The 16,779-nt window shown below is 48.3% G+C and overlaps 1 protein-coding gene across 3 annotated transcripts in view; it reads right to left on the bottom strand.

The window, feature by feature from the left end:
- Positions 1–343: 343 nt before the first annotated feature.
- Iqsec2 (IQ motif and Sec7 domain 2) overlaps positions 344–16,779 on the bottom strand; it is a 102,990-nt gene continuing 86,554 nt past the window's right edge. Inside the window, exons 8-15 of one of the 3 annotated variants that reach the window (XM_013035917.1) lie at positions 15,980–16,146; positions 12,337–12,476; positions 11,040–11,138; positions 6,927–7,026; positions 5,437–5,598; positions 3,762–3,935; positions 3,254–3,303; positions 344–2,658 (exon numbers count right to left, since the gene is read on the bottom strand). In XM_013035917.1, coding sequence (XP_012891371.1) covers positions 1,693–2,658; positions 3,254–3,303; positions 3,762–3,935; positions 5,437–5,598; positions 6,927–7,026; positions 11,040–11,138; positions 12,337–12,476; positions 15,980–16,146 — 1,858 coding nt within the window. In that variant the 3' untranslated portion in view covers positions 344–1,692. Of the gene's footprint in view, positions 2,659–3,253; positions 3,304–3,761; positions 3,936–5,436; positions 5,599–6,926; positions 7,027–11,012; positions 11,139–12,336; positions 12,477–15,979; positions 16,147–16,779 lie in introns of all 3 variants that reach the window. The other 2 variants (XM_013035915.1, XM_013035918.1) reach the window with 2 other exon arrangements.

Raw genomic sequence — 16,779 nt, 5'->3', positions numbered from 1 at the left:
TCAAATGTTAAAAGGGCTCCAGCTGCTGGAGATGAGGATCAGGCATGATGGCCCAGATCTGTAATCCTACCTACTTGGGAGGTAGAGGCAGGTAAATCCCCAAAGTTTACATCCCTACCAAAGGCCACATTCTTGCCATTTTGTCATTCAGACTATGTTTGAAATGAGATAGGAAGACCTTTACCACTCTTCCCACCCAACCAAGGCATCTAGCCCCACCTAGTTGCCCAAACTACCATGAGTGTATCATCTCCCCAGGGCTAAGGCCTCTCTTTCTCCAGGGTCTCCACAGTGGGGAATGTGGCTGGGGGTGGGGAAGACAAGCAGGAGGCAGAGGCAGGAGGTGAGCACGAGGTCTTTTATGAGGCATCAAATATACATTCTTATATACAAGGAGGAAAAAAGACAATGCCTGAACGCCAGCTCCTCTCCATACAGCCCCTCCCACCACCACATACCCCCTGAGCCCAGGGTCCCTGGCTCTTCAACAGCCAGGGTCTATCTATCTATCTGTACTGCAGCCCACAGTGGAGAGGGGGAGAGGAATGTAGGAGCTGGATTGCGGGGCAAGAAGAGGAGCTGGGACTTGTAAAAAATATATTTATAATAAATAAACAGGGCTGCAAAAGGGCTGGAGAGGCAGTGGAAATTTTGACGGACAGAAAGGACTCAGGCATTCTGGCTCCCAGCCCCAGCTCTGATGGCTTCTATCTCTGCCTCAGGAAGGACATCTTGGGCTCAGGGTAGCCCTCTGGGAGCGCCTCCCCAAGGCTGATGTTAGGTACCTTGCCCCAGAGAGTTGTGTGTGTGGGCAATCATCTGTAAAGTGCATTGTCTTCAGTTGTAGATGGGAGAGGCAAAAGGGAATGGGGGGGCATGCAATATGGGTGAGGGAGGGCAGTGCCCTTCTCATCCAAGACCTGAGCCCCCCCCACACTCAAAGAAAACCTGTCTTGACTTTGATCAGGATAAGACCATTTGCAGGGTAAGGCCAAGTTCCTGAAGCCGAAGAGGTCTGGGCTAGGGCCTACTGGAGAGAGGGCATTGACTGGCTCGAGAGAGAGGAAGCACTGCCCTGTGTAGGGGCCAGCCCAAGCGGGGGTCCCACCCACGGAGTGCATTGACAGTCTGTGTCCTCGAACAGGCAGAAAGACACATGGAGGTGTGTGGCCAGGCCCTGAGGTCAGAGAGAGGGCTGAGCCAGCTGAGGCTTGGCCACAGCTCTACAGAGCTCTCTTCTCCTAGGCTCATGCAGCCAGAGGAGCTCTGGGGGAAGCTTTCACCTTTACAGCTCTGGTCATCTGCCCATCACCACCAGTCAGAGCTGCAAGGGAGCTCACACTGGCCTGGAGGTCTGAGGCCACGGAGCTAGACCACCAGGACAAGTGGCGGGGGCGGGGGAGGAAGACAGGAAAAAGAGGTTGAGGATCTTTAAAAGACCCCCACCACTGCCCAGCATCAAAGAGTGCCCTAAGTCCAGGCTGTAAATGGCAAGGGCCCTCAAATCTGAAAGGAAACCCCGTGGCACTGCTAAGGGCTGGAGGAGGGGTCCCAAGGCAGAGAGAAAGTGGAGAGGAGGACACTGCTATGTGTATATATATTTTGAGAAAAACAGTAGGAAGAAGAGGGGTAAGATCTCTCTCCCGTGGATTCCTCAGACCTTTCTGATTTCCAGCTCGCTCGCTCCATTTATCACACCACGGTACTAATCCGGCTTGGTTTGGACTTGGGGTTTGCATTGGGTGGGTTGGCCGTGCCAGAGGGCCCAGAGGCGTGCAGTGGGCCATGGGGGGAAGTGGGAGGCAGGGGTGAGTGAGGGGTGTGAGGTGACGGTGGGGGTAGGGGTGGGTAGGAGGGGTGGGGTGGAATGGGTGAGTGTGGCGACAGTGGTGACTGGGGGTGGTGGGGATGGGAATAGGAGCCTCCTGGTGGCCGGGATCCCGGGCCTCCAGCTGCACCTGCTGCTGGCATCATCTGTGGGTGGTGACTGAAGATGAAATGCTTGGGGCCTTGTTTGTGAGCAGGAGGATGTTGGGGGGCAGGACTGTATAGGGGCAATGGGGATGTGGGCTGGTGCAAAGGATGGCGGCCATGTGGAGCAAACTGAGGGTGGCCTCCAGCCCCTCGCCTTGGGGCCCTGCCTGGCCGGCCTAAGGTGTAGTGCTGAGGACCTGGAACAGGGCCATGGGCATGGAAGTGGCGATGTGGTCCCACAGGAGGGGCAGAGGCTGGTGGTGGTGGAATGGAGCTCAGCTGGGGCAGGGGTGGAGGCTGCTGAGGAGGAGGGGGGAGAGGGGGTTGCTGGGGTGGGAGGTAGGGTGGTGGGGCAGGCCCGGGTCCTTGGCAATACTGGGCATGCAGGGCCTGGAGTTTGGATTGCCCATCAGGTAGCACCCCCAGACCACCGTGGCTGTGACCATGGTGATGGTGGTGGTGATGGTGGTGGGTAGAGGAAGCAGATGAAGAAGAGGCAGAGGCCTGGCCTGTTGGCGGTGGTGGCATCTGGAAGGGCCCCTTGCCCCGCTTGCTTCCAAATAGGGAGCCCAGGAAAGATGAGGAGTTGGAGACCGGCCTCTGGCTCTTGTACTCCTCTGGCGGCGGGGGTGGGGGCGGAGGTGGCATCCTCTGGTGAGGGCGTGGACTGCTAATAACAGACCCCTGGAAAGGGGGAGGGTGGAAGTCAGGCCAGTCTAGACATCCTAAACCCCCAACCCTAAGCTCCACCCCTGTTCCTGAGGGCTGGAGCTGGGGAGACAGGGATCCCCAGGTGAGAATGGAAAGCAAATAGCAGTCCTGTCCTTGGTACATGGAGCTCCCCAGGCTGGACAACTCTGCTGCCACATCCACTACCTCAGCTGAGAGCCTCAGCAGGCAGAGGAACACTGAGTAGGAGCTCCTCCTCATGCCCGTTTTGCAGCCTAGGAACACATTGGGCCCACGGAGGCAGAGTGACCTTGCTTAGGGTCAAAAGATCAGGACTTAGAGACAAAAGCTTCTCACACCCCAAAGTCCAAAGGCATCCCTACTTCGGGCTGAGAAGGGGCATGGGAGAGTGGAAGACAGACAGAAAGACAGGCAGAGTGAGGACAGACAAGAGTTGAGGACAGATGGAGAGAGTGGTTGGCTGGGAGAGGCAGCTGCACAGTTCCCAGTAGGGAAGAAGGGGGAAGCAACAGGCGCCCTCCTCCTCTGGGGCTCCATGGCCGGGGCAGGGCTCATGCAGAGGATGAGTGGGGCAGGAGCTGGCACTTACTTCGATGGTGCTGTCCAGCGATCCCACGCTGTTACGCCGCCCCCGCTTCCCTGCACCCACAAGCAAGGAGCCCAGCGTCAGAGCAGCAACCCCCCCTCCCCACCCTGCTGGGCTCCAGATCTGGGCACCAGGCCTGGGCCCCTCCCGGGGAAAGACACCCCATTTATCCCTTTCCCCCGTTGAAGAGGGGGAGGTGGGGAGGAGAGGTGGAGAAGGAGGAGAGAGAGGAGGAAAAAGATGGAGCAGGAGGAGAGGTGGTAAAGGAGAGACAGAAGAGGGAAAAGAGGGGCTGAGATTATGGCCCCACTTCACATTCCCTGGCCCAAACCCTGGGCTCCACCTGTTCTGACCTGGTTACCAGGCCCCCCTGTGGCATAGTGCCCAGGGCTCCTGGTGAAGGCAGGGTGCGTGCATGTGTGGCAGGGAAGGCTGGCAGCCAGTGATAGGAGGCAGAGAGGACACCTGGTCCCACGTCTCCCCAGCTAGGGTAGGGGCCCAGGAGACCTACCTGCATCAGACAGATCTCGCAGGGAACTGCTGAGTGCTCCCCGTTTGAGCCCGTCGCCTGCCCCGTAAGTGTCCTCCAGGCTACTGCGGGCCAGTGTCCCATTCACTGAGTCCTTGGCTCCTCCCGGCTGTGAGGCGTTAGGCCTTATCATACCTTTCTGCTTCTCCAACTCCGCTGGATAGCAGTGGGGAAGATAGGGAACACAGGTCAGGAACAGGAGTGAGAGCTCACCTGACTGATCATAGCCCTCCATAGGTCTTCTTTCCTTCTTCAGGCCTCCCATTCTGCTCCTAGACTACCAGCACTTGTTTTCCTTCAAACTGCCTCTACCCCAGTGTCCTGCACCCTGCATCCCCCCTCCTATTTGGTCTTTCCTTCTTCCTTTTTCCTCTCCTTTCTACCCTCACATTCCTCCCCTCTTTTGTCCTACTGTAACCAAGTGTTCCCCACCCCATCCACCAAACACTGCTGTTCTTCCAACAAGAGTTTTCCAGCAGATGCTTCTCAGGAAAGACAGGAAGGCCCATCAACCCTAAGGTGAAGGGCAAGATTTTTGCAGAGTTCACTGAGTTCTCAGATACTTTGCTGTCGAGTAGAGGACTCCCAGAAGGGCAAGAGCATACAACCGACAGAAATCAAAGCCTCTTATTATGTCACCAGGCAATGTCCTGGATACTACACATACTTGAACCCTCTCAAGTCCACAATATTCACATTGTGTACAGGAAGACACTGAGAATCTGAAAAGTCAAAGAGCTTTCCCAGAGTCATAGAGTTGGGAATGTTGAAGCTGATATTGTGGAAGCAAGTTGGCCTCATCTTCAAGCCTGGGCTCTTCCAGCCTCCTTTTTACCCACAGAGATCCTGAAAACTTTCTATTGCCTTCCCCTCCTCTTGACATGATAATCCCTCACTCAACATTTCTCCAGGGTCTCTGAGGGTCTGCTCAACAGAAACTCCTGATCCTGTGTAATTGAAAAGTACTAAAGATCCTGTCCCGCTGCCTCTGCCCTGTCTTTTTCTCCTTAATGTCAACTTACTTAACTGAGATTGCTTAGCCTGGAAATGAAATGTAATCACTATTTTCTAATGTATATGATCAATATGACTTTGTGTAGTCTCTGAGGGGCTGAGAGGATGTGTTAATGGGAATGCCTTAAGGAACGGATATGTGAGGAGTGAAGAGGAGAGGGCAAGACAAAGAATGGTATTTCTTGAACATGAAGGAGATAGTAGGACATCTTGGCTACCTTGGTCTCATTTCATCTTTATAACTCCAATTTCATGTTGGAAGAAACTGGGGTTTGGAGGGCTAGGCAACTCACCCCAGTTTACCCAGACAATAAGGACCATACCTGAGGTCTGAAACTACAGTCCTACCTCCTACACCCTGATTCTTCTCCCTTATTGATGCCTTTCAATAGAAGGACGAGTTGGCTCACGATTGAAGGCTGGGTATAGAGGCCACAGCACAGACTCTTAATGCTTGGAATAATAATCTGAGGTGGAAAAGTAATGTTATCATTGAAGGTATTGAAGCAGAAGGGTTTCTGGAAAGAGGGTAAGATGGTCGGACAAGTTAAGCCTCAACTCTTGAGATGCTCAGAAGATAGAATTCTTTGTGTCTGCTGGGCACTGTATCGTGACAGGAGGAAGATGTGGCTGGGCTACTCACACTCCACACGATATTTCTCCATCTCTTGCACCTCGGCAATGGACTCGCGCAAGTCAGAAGTGAAGCGTAGCCGGTCCTGGAGGCTGGGGGCATTGAAAATGATGAGGACTTTGCGTTCCCCACCAGGTACTGCAGATAGTAACTTTATTCCAAACTGGTAATCTGTGGACAAAGGGAAGGGAAAGGTCATGTTGGGGGGCCTCTGTCAGGACTGAAGCAAGGTGGCTTAGATGAGAAATTACGTATATGTGTGTGTGTGTGTGTGTCTGTCTTTCAATATCTCTCCTCCCTCTTTCTCTCTCTCTCTCCCTCCCTCCCCCCCTCTGTCTCTCTGTCTCTGTCTCCCTCTGCTAGTACAGGGGTTTGATCTCAGGACCTGGGCACTGTCAATTAATGTTTTTGCTCAAGGCTGACACTCTATCACTTGAGCCACACAGCTCCACTTCTGGCTTTCTAGTGGCTAACTGGAGATAAAAGTCTCACGGATTTTGCTCCTCAGTTTAGCTTCAAATCTCAATCCTCAGATTTCAGCCCCCTAAGCAGCTGGGATTATGGGCATGAGCCATAAACACTCTCTCTCTCTCCCCTCCTTCCCTCTTTATCTCCTCCTCCCTCCCTCCCCTCTCTCTCCAGAGACTTACCATGTTGCCTAGGCAGGTCTTGAACCCCAGTTTCTTGAACCTCAGTTTCCCAAGAGCTGGGACTGTGGGTGAGTACTACTATACCAGACTTGGAAATAGTCTTTCAAGTATCCAATTTTGCTCTGCCGTGTGTGTGTGTGTGTGTGTGTGTGTGTGTGTGTGTGTGTGTGTGTGTGTGTGTGTGTGTGCATGCGCACACGCAGGCGCACATGCCAATACTGGGGCTTGAACTCAGGCCTAGGTACTATCCCTTAGCTTTTTCACTCAAGGATGGTATTCTACCACCTAAGCCACAGCTCCACTTCTGGATTTTGCTCATTAAATGGAGATTAAGAGTCTCATGGACTTTGCTGCCCAGGTTGGCTTAGAACAGTGATTCTCAGATCTCAGCCTCTTGAGTAACCAGGGTGATAGGCATGAGCCATTGGCTCCCAGCTTGATCTGCCTTTTTTCAACTCATGCATCTTCAGTGGTTTCCCTTTGGTCCTCAAATCCTAGCAGTCATGACCGTCTTACTCTTTATACTCTAGGATGTAAAAGCAAACCCAATTCTGCACTGCTTTTTAGAAACTTTCCTTTGTCCCCCGCCTATGCTCATAATGTTTTTTTGTCCCGAATGTCACCCATTCATATTCCTCTGGGTTCCATACTTCAGAACATAATGTGATAACCATCTCTTTGGCCCACCAGGGAACACACAAACACAGTGGTTCCTTCCTCTTCCCCAGGGCCAGAGCCCAGTCTCAGTCCATCTTAGTCTGATCTTCATCCTGAGACCAAGTAGACTTGGTGCCCAGTCCTTAGGGCCCCATCCCAGGGCCGATCCTGGGATGCTAGGAAAGGACTCACATGAATTCTGGAAGAGCTGCATGTGCATTTCCACCAGGGGAAAGGACTGACGGAAGCTGTACGTCACCAAGATCTTCTTCTTCTGGAAAATTTTGGTGACCTTTGGCAAGGGTGGGGGGAAAAAAAACCAAGAAGCAGGGTTTGGGGAAGGGAATTTCCATGTGGTACAATTTCTCCTAACCACTCTCCCTCCTATGCCCAAATCAGACACACACACACACACACACACACACACACACACACACACACACACACACACACACACGTACATTGGGGAGAACTGAAGCTTGAGGAACAGAACAGGAGAAACAGAAGAAGATGCAAATTCCTGATGTCATGATGCCTGATGTCACAATGATACACAAGCCTTTGTAATTTTCACAGGAATTAACTGAATACTGCTCCCTCCACAACCTGAACACTGCTCCTCTACCACCTCACACACAGTTTTGTTTCCTCTTTCTAAGTTTCCAGAGTGCCGATACCTTCCTCCTTTGCTTGACTCCATGGTAGTCTGAGTATACGATTGCCTCCTGCTAGCCTCAAGGGCAGGCCTTTGATTTTCAGGTTCTCTTGCTCATCCAGCGAGAAAAAAGAACAGCAACCATTGCCTAGCCTATGTATAAGATGAACAAGTCTTTCTGTCAACAACCCAAGTCTCTACAAAGTACTTAGGCACTCTAGACTCTCATTAAGATAGGTGCGGACAATCTGTAAGTGACTCTTTTTTGTTGGTTGTGGGGCTTGAACTCGGCCTGGGTGCTGTCCCTCAGCTCTTCAGCTCAAGGCCAACGCTCTATCACTTGAGCCACAGTGCCACTTCCGGTTTTTTTCTTCACTCTCTCCCAGTTTTGCCCTCCTGTCCCCACCCACAAGTTGTATAGTTCATTTTCAACATAATGCCTACTGAGTACCAATGTGTATTTCTACATTCTTTCTTCCTCCATTTCTGTGCCCCAACCCTTACCCTCCCAAAGACAGATAAATGAACAAAACAGGGCAAAAACAGAAAGAAAGAAGGAAAGAAAGAAAGAAAGAAAAAAAGGAAGGAAGGAAGGAAGGAAGAAAGAAAGAAAGAAAGAAAACAACCCCCCCAAACTACTTGTTTCCATTTCCTGGGATTCATTTTAATATATATATATTTTTTTATTTTATTTTATTTTTTGGTCTGTGGCAGGGCTTGCACTCTGGGCCTGGGCGCTGTCCCTGTGCTCTTCAGCTCAAGGTGAGCATTCTACCGCTTGAGCCACAGTGCCACTTCTGGTTTTCTAGTGGTTTATTGGAGATAAGAGTCTCACAGACTTTCCTGCACAGCCTGGCTTTGAACTGCGATCCTCATATCTCAGCCTCCTGAGTAGCTAGGAATATAGGCGTGAGCCACCAGCACCCAGCTCTCAATATATTATTATTATTTATTTATTTTTTTGCCGGTAGTGGGGCCTGAACTCTGGGCCTGGGCTCTGTCCCTCAGCTCTACCACTTGAGCCACAGCACCACTTCCAGCTTTTTCTGCTTATATGGTGCTGAGGAATCAAACCCAGGGCCTCATGCATGCAAGGCAAGCACTCTACCACTGAGCCACCTTCCCAGCCCTCAATATATTATTTTTTATGATCAGAGGCACATAAGCATTCTGCCTTGTGTTCCTCCACTAAGTTTCCTCCTTTGGTCTCACTGTGTGTGAATGCCTATTGTCCTGTATGATTTATCATATTTCTTTTGTTGTTGTTGGTGGTGGTTGTAGGGCTTGAACTCTGGGCCTGGGCACTGTCCCTCAGCTCTTTAGCTTAAGGCTAGCGCTCTACCACTTGAGCCACAGCACCACTTCTGGTTGAGTGGTTTATTGGAGATAAGAAAGAATCTCACAGACTTTCCTGCCCCGGTTGGCTTTGAACCGTGATCCTCAGATCTCAGCTTCCTGAGTAGCTAGGATTACAGGTGTGAGCTACTGGTGCCTAGCTGATTTATCATATTTCAATGTATTTTAGACCTAGCTTCCATATATGGAGAAAACATATGCTACTTGTTGGTCTGAGTTTGAGCTTAGCCCCATTTCAAAGAGCAGACAACTAAAGCTCAGAGAGAGGGGTGTGGTGTGTGTGTGTGTGTGTGTGTGTGTGTGTGTGTGTGTGTGTGTAAAATGCATGCATTGGAAGTGCTTTGTCTAAAGTAGTGATTCTCAACTGAAAGCCATTTTGTGCCCTCCCCCTGCAAGACAGTGAGCGATGTTTGGAAAAGACATTTTTTCCTGAAAAATCTCTCTATATCCCTCTCTCTCAACGGATTGTTGGTTGAAGAACTGCTACTAACATCTAGTAGGTAGAGATAAGGATGATGTTAAACATTCTGCAATGCCTAAGACAGGCCCCTGCAAGAGAGAATGGTCTGTCTCTAAATGTTTTTTTTTTTTTTTTGGTCCATAATGGGGCTTGAACTCTGGGCCTGAGCCCTGTCCCTCAGCTCTTTAGCTCAACACTAGCGCTTGAGCCATTGTACCACTTCCGGTTTTCTGGTTGTTTATGGGAGATAAAGAGTTTCATGGTCTTTCCTGCTGGGCTGGCTTTGAACTGTGATCTTAGAGCTCAGCCTCCTGAGCAGCAAGGATTACAGGTGTGAGCCACTGGCACCCGCCTGTCTCCAAATGTTAACAGTGCTGAAACTAAGACATTCTTTCTTGAAGGAGAGAAGACTACAGCACGAACAGGATTACTGGCCTCAAGTCTAAAGAGCTGTCTGGGAGCCAAAGGAGAGTACTTCTGCTTTGTGTTCTCAAGGGTCAAGTACAGCTCATTGGAGGAAACCCTTAGGGAAGACAGATTGCAGCAGTCCATGCTACCTGACAAGGAAGCTGGCTGCCATGGAGGAGGACAGCTTTCTGTCTGTCTAGTCACATAAGCCATCTAGGAAGCTGTGCTGATCATGAAAGTCTCTTTCTATCTGTAAAATCCTAGAAATTCCATTCCTAAAAGATCAACATCTCTGTACCAGTGAGGAGCTCAGTTGTTTTTGGTGGTGTATGTGTGTGTACTGATACTGAGGCTTGAACTCAGGGCCTTGAGCTCTTGCTTGGCTTTTTCACTCAAGGCTAGTGCTCTCCCACTCAGCCATACCTCCATTTCCAGCTTTTTTACTGGTTTAACTGGGGATAAGACTCTCATAGCATTTTCTGCCTGGATTGGCTTCAAACCACAATCCTCAGATCTGAGCCTCCTGAGTAACTAGAAAATAACAGGTGGGAACCACCAGCAGCTGGCATGAGCTGATTTTATTTTTCTTTTTTTGGTCAGGCATGGGGCTTGAACTCTGGTCCTGGGCACTGTCCCTCAGCTCTTCAGCTCAAGGATAGCACTCTACCACTTGAGCCACAGCGCCACTTCTGGTTTTCTTTTTCTTTTGTCGGTTGTGGGGGCTGAACTCTGGGCCTGGGCGCTGTCCCTCAGCTCTTCAGCTCAAGGCTAGCGCTCTACCACTTGAGCCATAGCGTCACTTCCAGCTTTTTTCTGCTTATGTGGTGCTGAGGAATCGAACCCAGGGCTTCATGCATGCAAGGCAAGCGCTCTACCACTGAGCCAACAATTGGAGAGTTTAAGGGACTTTCTTGCCTGGGCTGGCTTTAAAACACGATCCCCAGATCTCAGCCTCCTTAATAGCCAGGATTACAAGTGTGAGCCACTGGGGACCAGCTTGAGTTCAGTTTTCAGAATGACTTCCATTATCAGACCACTCAAAAATTGCAGACCGACCTCAGGACCACACGTTCACCTCTACCCAACCCTTTGGGCTACTGAGGTGAACAGTTATATCACTTATCACTTCCCAGATTCCAAGTCTGTTTACACTCCCATCCTCATATTTTTTTCTTGTTTCCCTCCCCCATATACCTGTTACTACCTCCAAATAGACATGTGAGGAAAAGGAGGAACAAAGAAGGCTTATGCCTTGTGGGAGACCAGGCAGACAGCATGGCAGAGCTTCTTCACCAAATCATACTCCACACCCAAATGTCAATCAACATAATTCACATCCATACCTAGCAGCTGTGCTCACTCCTCTCCCTCCTATATCTTTCCCATATAATGTCCATACCACAAGGAGATCATTGAAGAGGAAGACCTCCCGTTGATGCAACCCTAGCCTCTGCGGGCGGTTTGGATCTGGCACCTCATAGAGCTGGCAGCAGCAAACCAGTCGTCGGTGAGGAAGAGAGAGGACCTGGACAGGCATGGAGAAACAGGGATTGGCAAGACCAATCCATCAGCTTAACATTTGACCACAAGGCAAAGTGCATATATGTCTAATAAATACGTGTCACTCTCACACACAAAGTTTTTTTGTTTTTGTTTTTGTTTTTGGTTGGTCGTGGGGCCTGATCTCTGGGCCTGGGCACTGTCCCTCAGCTCCTCAGCTCAAGGCTAGCGCTCTACCACTTGAGCCACTGAGGAATCGAACCCAGGGCCTCATGCATGCAAGGCAAGCACTCTACCATTGAGCCACCTTCCAAGACCCCCCCTTTTTTTTGATTGGTGGTGGGTCTTGAACTGGGGGCCTGGGCACTGTCCCTCAGCTCTTCAGCTCAACACTAGTACTATACCACTGGAGCCACAGCACCACTTCTGGTTTTGTAGTGGTTAATTGGAGATGAGTGTCACAGACTTTCTTGCCCTGCCTGGCTTTGAACCGCGACCCTCAGATCTCAGCCTCCTGAGTAGCTAGGATTATAGGTGTGAGCCACCAGCACTGGGCTACACAAAAAGTATAAACCAACTAAGGCCTAAGTTTTTTCTGCTTGCTCGCTCTGTACCTCTAGTGCCCTCTGTCTGCAATGCCTTTCCTGCCTAGCTCTGCACCCTTCCTCCATCAAATGCAAATTCCAAAGTTATCTCTTCCAAGAAGCCTTCCCTGAATTCTCAAGGTTGAAAATAGTCTCTCCCTCTTTCTGTTCTCTCTCTTAAACTAGATTAGCAGGAAGAAGTGTTATTGGTGTCTTTGCCTGTCCTTAGGTGCCTCTAAGGACAGAGACTGTCTGATTCATATCTTATCTTTTATCTCTGGGGCCCAGTAAAATTCTGGGCTCTATGGAAAGGCATCTATAAATGTTTGTTGACCAAAATGTACTTTTGCTTTGTTTCTCAGCTAATATCAGCTTGCTTCCTTACCTGGGTTGATCAGGCAAAACCAGAGATGAGAAGGGTGCTTGCTAATAATAGCACAGGCCTTGCAATGTGCTAGATGCATTTGCATAAAGCATCTCCCATAATCTGTTCCATGACCGCTATGATAGGGAATCCATTAATCACCCACTCCATTTCTCAGGTATGGGGAACCTGAGCTCAGAGAGTGACAGTGACTTACCACACAGCAGTGGAGGGCAGACCAGAACCCTGGCCCCTCTGCCTCCTATGACACTTACTGGTTTCTTGCCAACAATCATGCGCTCCACAGCCTGCACTTGGGACACGTGGTCATCATTGGTCCGCAATTCACGCCCCTGGATGCGCTGGTAGATACCCACCAGGAGATCCCGGGGGATATCCTCACCATTGTCAACCCCTGTGTTGGGGGAATAATACAGTGATATATCATATAAATATGGAGAATGGGTGGAGGGGTTCTGCCCAATATCACACACCCAGGCATGGACCATGATTATAGTTATGACCAAGGGGCAGTCAAGATTGGCCCTTCAATAAAATAGCCAATTTCCCAGAGTGGAGATTTTATCTAAACAACTTAGAACATACTATAATTAGGACAATTGAGTACTCTTTTTTTGCCTTCTTAATTAACAAGAATAAAATTTTGTGCTGTTGGTGGGTTTTGAATTCAGGACCTCATACTCTTGCTTAACTTTTGTGCTCAAGGCTGGCTCTCTGCCACTTAAGCCATACCTCCACTTCCAGCATTTTGCAAGTTAATCTAAGATATGAGTCTCTTGGGGGCTGGGAAGGTAGCTCAGTGGTAGAGCACTAGCCTTGCATGCATGAGGCCTTGGGTTCAATTCCTCAGCACCACATAAGGAGACAAGGCCGGAAATGGCACTGTGGCTCAAGTGGTAGGGCGCTAGCCTTGAGCTGAAGATGGACAGTGCCCAGGCCCAGAGTTCAAGCCCCATGACCGACCCTCTTCCCCTCCCCCCACAAAAAAAAAGTCTCTTGGATTTGTCTGCTCAGTCTGGCTTCAAACCAGGATCCTCAGATCTCAACCTCCTTTGTAGCTAAGATTACAGGTATTAGTGTGATCTTAATTGTATGAAAAGCTGTATATGCGTGGAAAAAAAAACTAGAACACACCAAAATACTAAGCATGGTTGCCCCTTGGAGAAGAATTTGGGTCATTAAAAGAAATTTACTGCCAGGCAACAATGACTCACGATTATAATCCTAGCTACTAAAGAGGATGAGACTTGAGGATCCTGGTTCAAAGCCAGCAAAGGTAGAAAAATCCAAAACTCTAAAATAACCAGTAAAAAGTTAGAGTTGGAGGTATAGCCCCAGGGGAACATCAGCAAATCCAACAAGCCCAGCAAGAATAAAACTATGAGTTCAAACCTGCTACTGGCAAAAAAGAAAGGAGAGATGGGAGGTTTTTACTAATTTTCTATATTTCATTATTTTGAGGGAGCAGCATTGGGGTTTGAACTCAGGCTCTCACATTTGCTAGGCAAGCACTCTATTACTTGAGCTATGCCCTCAGCACCTAGGCCCTGTGTTCAAGTCCCAGGCCTAGCAGGCATGTATGTACACGTATGTGTGTACACTCACACACATACTGTTACATCCCTGTTGTCCCAAATTTCTGAAATAAGCATATATTACTTTCATTTATTGCTAATTTATTTAGTAACTAGAGGGGAGAAAGATATACAACTCTCTGTCTCTGTCTCTGTCTCCCTTTCTCTCTCTCTCTCTCTCACACACACACACACAATTATCCTTCTGATTCCATGGGAGATTGATGAATCTCCTATTAATACCAAAATCTGAGGATCCTCAAACCCTTACATAAAATGAAGTAGCACTGGCATATAATCTACAGGTATCCTTCTGTACACTTTAAATCACATCTACTATATTAGTGCTATTTAAATCATTGTTATGCTATTATTTAGGGAATAATAAGAAAATTTGTACATATTGTACACATTGTACAGACAGACTTTTTTTAATATATATTTTTTTGCCAGTCCTAGGTTTGACCTCAGGGCCTGGGCACTGTCCTCAAGCACTAGCTTGAGATTATAGTAGCTCTATCACTTGAGCCATAGCTTTGCTTCTGGTTCTTTTTTTGGTGATTAATGGGAGAGAAGAGTCTCATGGACTTTCCTGCCCAGGTTGACTTTGAACTGCAATCCTTAGATTTCAGCTTCTTGAGTTGCTAGGGTTACAGATATATAAGCCACTGGCACCTGGCTTGTTCAAATTATCTATCTATCTATCCATCTATCTACCTATCTATCTATCTATCTATCTATCTGCCTGGGTTGAAAAGATTCCACATACTTGGAGGGCTAATTGCAAATACACATACACACAAATAAATTTACAGCAGGGAAGGGGAAATGAAATGAATGAATAACGGCAAGATTTTAGAGACAGCTCCAGATGGGACACTGATCTAACTCCCTCCTCCCAAGTCTATCATCCTCCACTCCTGCCTGTCTGCTGAGTGAAACCCACTCACTCTTCTCTCTAGACCTTCTGCTAAAGAAAATGATTTCTCCTTTAGAAATACCTCACCCACCTCCTCTTTAGACAGGTGCTAAAGGAACATTTTCCCCACAATGCCCTTTTCATCTTAGCCACCAGAGAGCTTAAAGCCTCCAACTGTAAATCCTGATGGTCAGCAATTTTGTCTTTTTTTTCTTTCCTCTCAATTCTTTTTCTCTCTTTCATTTATTTTGAAATAATCTTCTGTGCCATTTTTAGTAGGGTTCTCTTTGGTGAGAGGCAGAGCTTGACATCAATACAATAAACTAAGAGAAAAAAAAATCAAAGTGACACTTTTTATCTGGCATTGAGGCCTTCAGCGAGTGTTTCCATTTGACCTTCCCAACTGATCTTCTAACCCCAGCCCAATCGTTCTCTAAACAACTTCACGTTACCTTCCCTCTGGGCTTTTGTTGCTATTATTCCAGCTAGGAAAACCTTCTCTAGTCAGCTTACCCCTGCCCCCAGGGCTCACCACAAAAATAAAATTCCTCCAGGAATCCAGGGGGGAGATGGGTTCTTCCTCTTCAGAGGTTTGAGTGTACTTACACCCCTCTGACATTCTGGCTATTCTGACACTACAAGTCAGACTCTCCCACAAGCTGGGAGCTCTCTCAGAGAAGGGACTATGGTAGAATCCTCTCCATTGTCCATGGCACCTATCATAGGAGCTGGCATATATTAAGTACCCAATAAAGTGTCCATGGGCTGGGTGGTTGGTTGGCTTAGCAAATAAATGAATACATGAATGAAATGATTCAATGAATCCTTATGGACATAAATAAGAAAGAGAAGGAAAGAAGGGGTGTGGAATGGTTGAGGGCATGACTTAGGAAAGAGATATAAGAGAACCAGGACTGTTATATATCAAGTTTGTTGCCATAATTGGGAACTAAGTGGGAATAATAGAAGTACTTATCTTATAAGTATTTTTGAGTACTTAGTGAAAAAAATCATGTAAGATGCCAAGCTGGGCACCTAGTACTTAATAAATGTTCCATGAAGGTTCCATGAAGGACCTAGATGACTGATACATGTTAGACATTTGGTAAATATTCAGTGTATGGATGAGCAAATGCCTTTATTTTTTTCAGTGATGGTGACTAAACCCAGGGCCTTGCATGTGCTAGGCCAGTACTCTGCCTGTGAGGGACACCCCCAGTCCCACAAATAACTATTTAAGTGAATTTATAAATGAATATCTTGGGGATATCCAGCTTTGGAAGGAAGCCATAGCACCCTAGGTTAATTTTCAAGAAGAGCTGGGATCTCCTTCATCCTCCCCTCACTTCCACTCCACCCACCACAAGGTGATGGGCAGATAAGCCAATGGGAAATTCTAGTCACCTCTTAAGTTTTTGATGAAGTCATCCAGTTTCATCTTGCGTTCAGCCTTCACGCTGGGACTGTACATGTCAGTGTTGAGGAGAATGATGGCAAAAGCCAGGATGAAGATTGTGTCTGGGTTCCGGAACTGGCGCACAAGGGCTGGGTTACAGACACAGTACCGCTGGCTGCAGGACAAGAGGATTCAAATACAGATTCAAGTACCAGCCATTTTTGTCTGTCCATCACCCAGTGTGGTACAACCAAACCCTTTCTTTTGGGAAATAGTCTCTTAGCCCTCTGTGTCTGTTCTCTTCAGTTTCCCCAAGATTCACAGGTAAATATCACAATCACTTTCCCCAAGATTCACAGGTAAATATCACAATCATTACCTTTTTGGAGCTTTCCTAGTAGAATTGTGTGGTGTCTCATAGGATCCTATTATAATGCTTCAAGATATCTATTTTTTTTCTTTTTTTTTTTTTGGTCCGGTCGTGGGGCCTGAACACTGGGCCTGGGCGCTGTCCCTCAGCTCTTCAGCTCAAAGATAGCGCTCTACCACTTGAGCCATAGCACCACTTCCGGCTTTTTTCTTGTTGCTTATGTGGTGCTGGGAAATCGAACCCAGGGCCTCAGGCATGCAAGTCAAGTGCTCTACCACTGAGCCACCTTCCTAGCCCATGAAACCAAGTCTTCTTTTTTTTTTTTTAGGTCCCGTCGTGGGGCCTGAAGTCTGGGTCTGGGCTCTGTCCTTCAGCTCTTCAGCTCAAGGCTAGCGCTCTACCACTTGAGCCACAGCGCCACTTCCAGCTTTTTTCTTT

The sequence above is a fragment of the Dipodomys ordii genome, unplaced genomic scaffold (genome assembly GCF_000151885.1).
Source record: "Dipodomys ordii isolate 6190 unplaced genomic scaffold, Dord_2.0 Scaffold231, whole genome shotgun sequence".
Taxonomy (NCBI): Eukaryota; Metazoa; Chordata; class Mammalia; order Rodentia; family Heteromyidae; genus Dipodomys; species Dipodomys ordii.
Note: the sequence above shows the minus strand (reverse complement) of the source record. Positions and strands in the feature narration are given on the sequence as shown.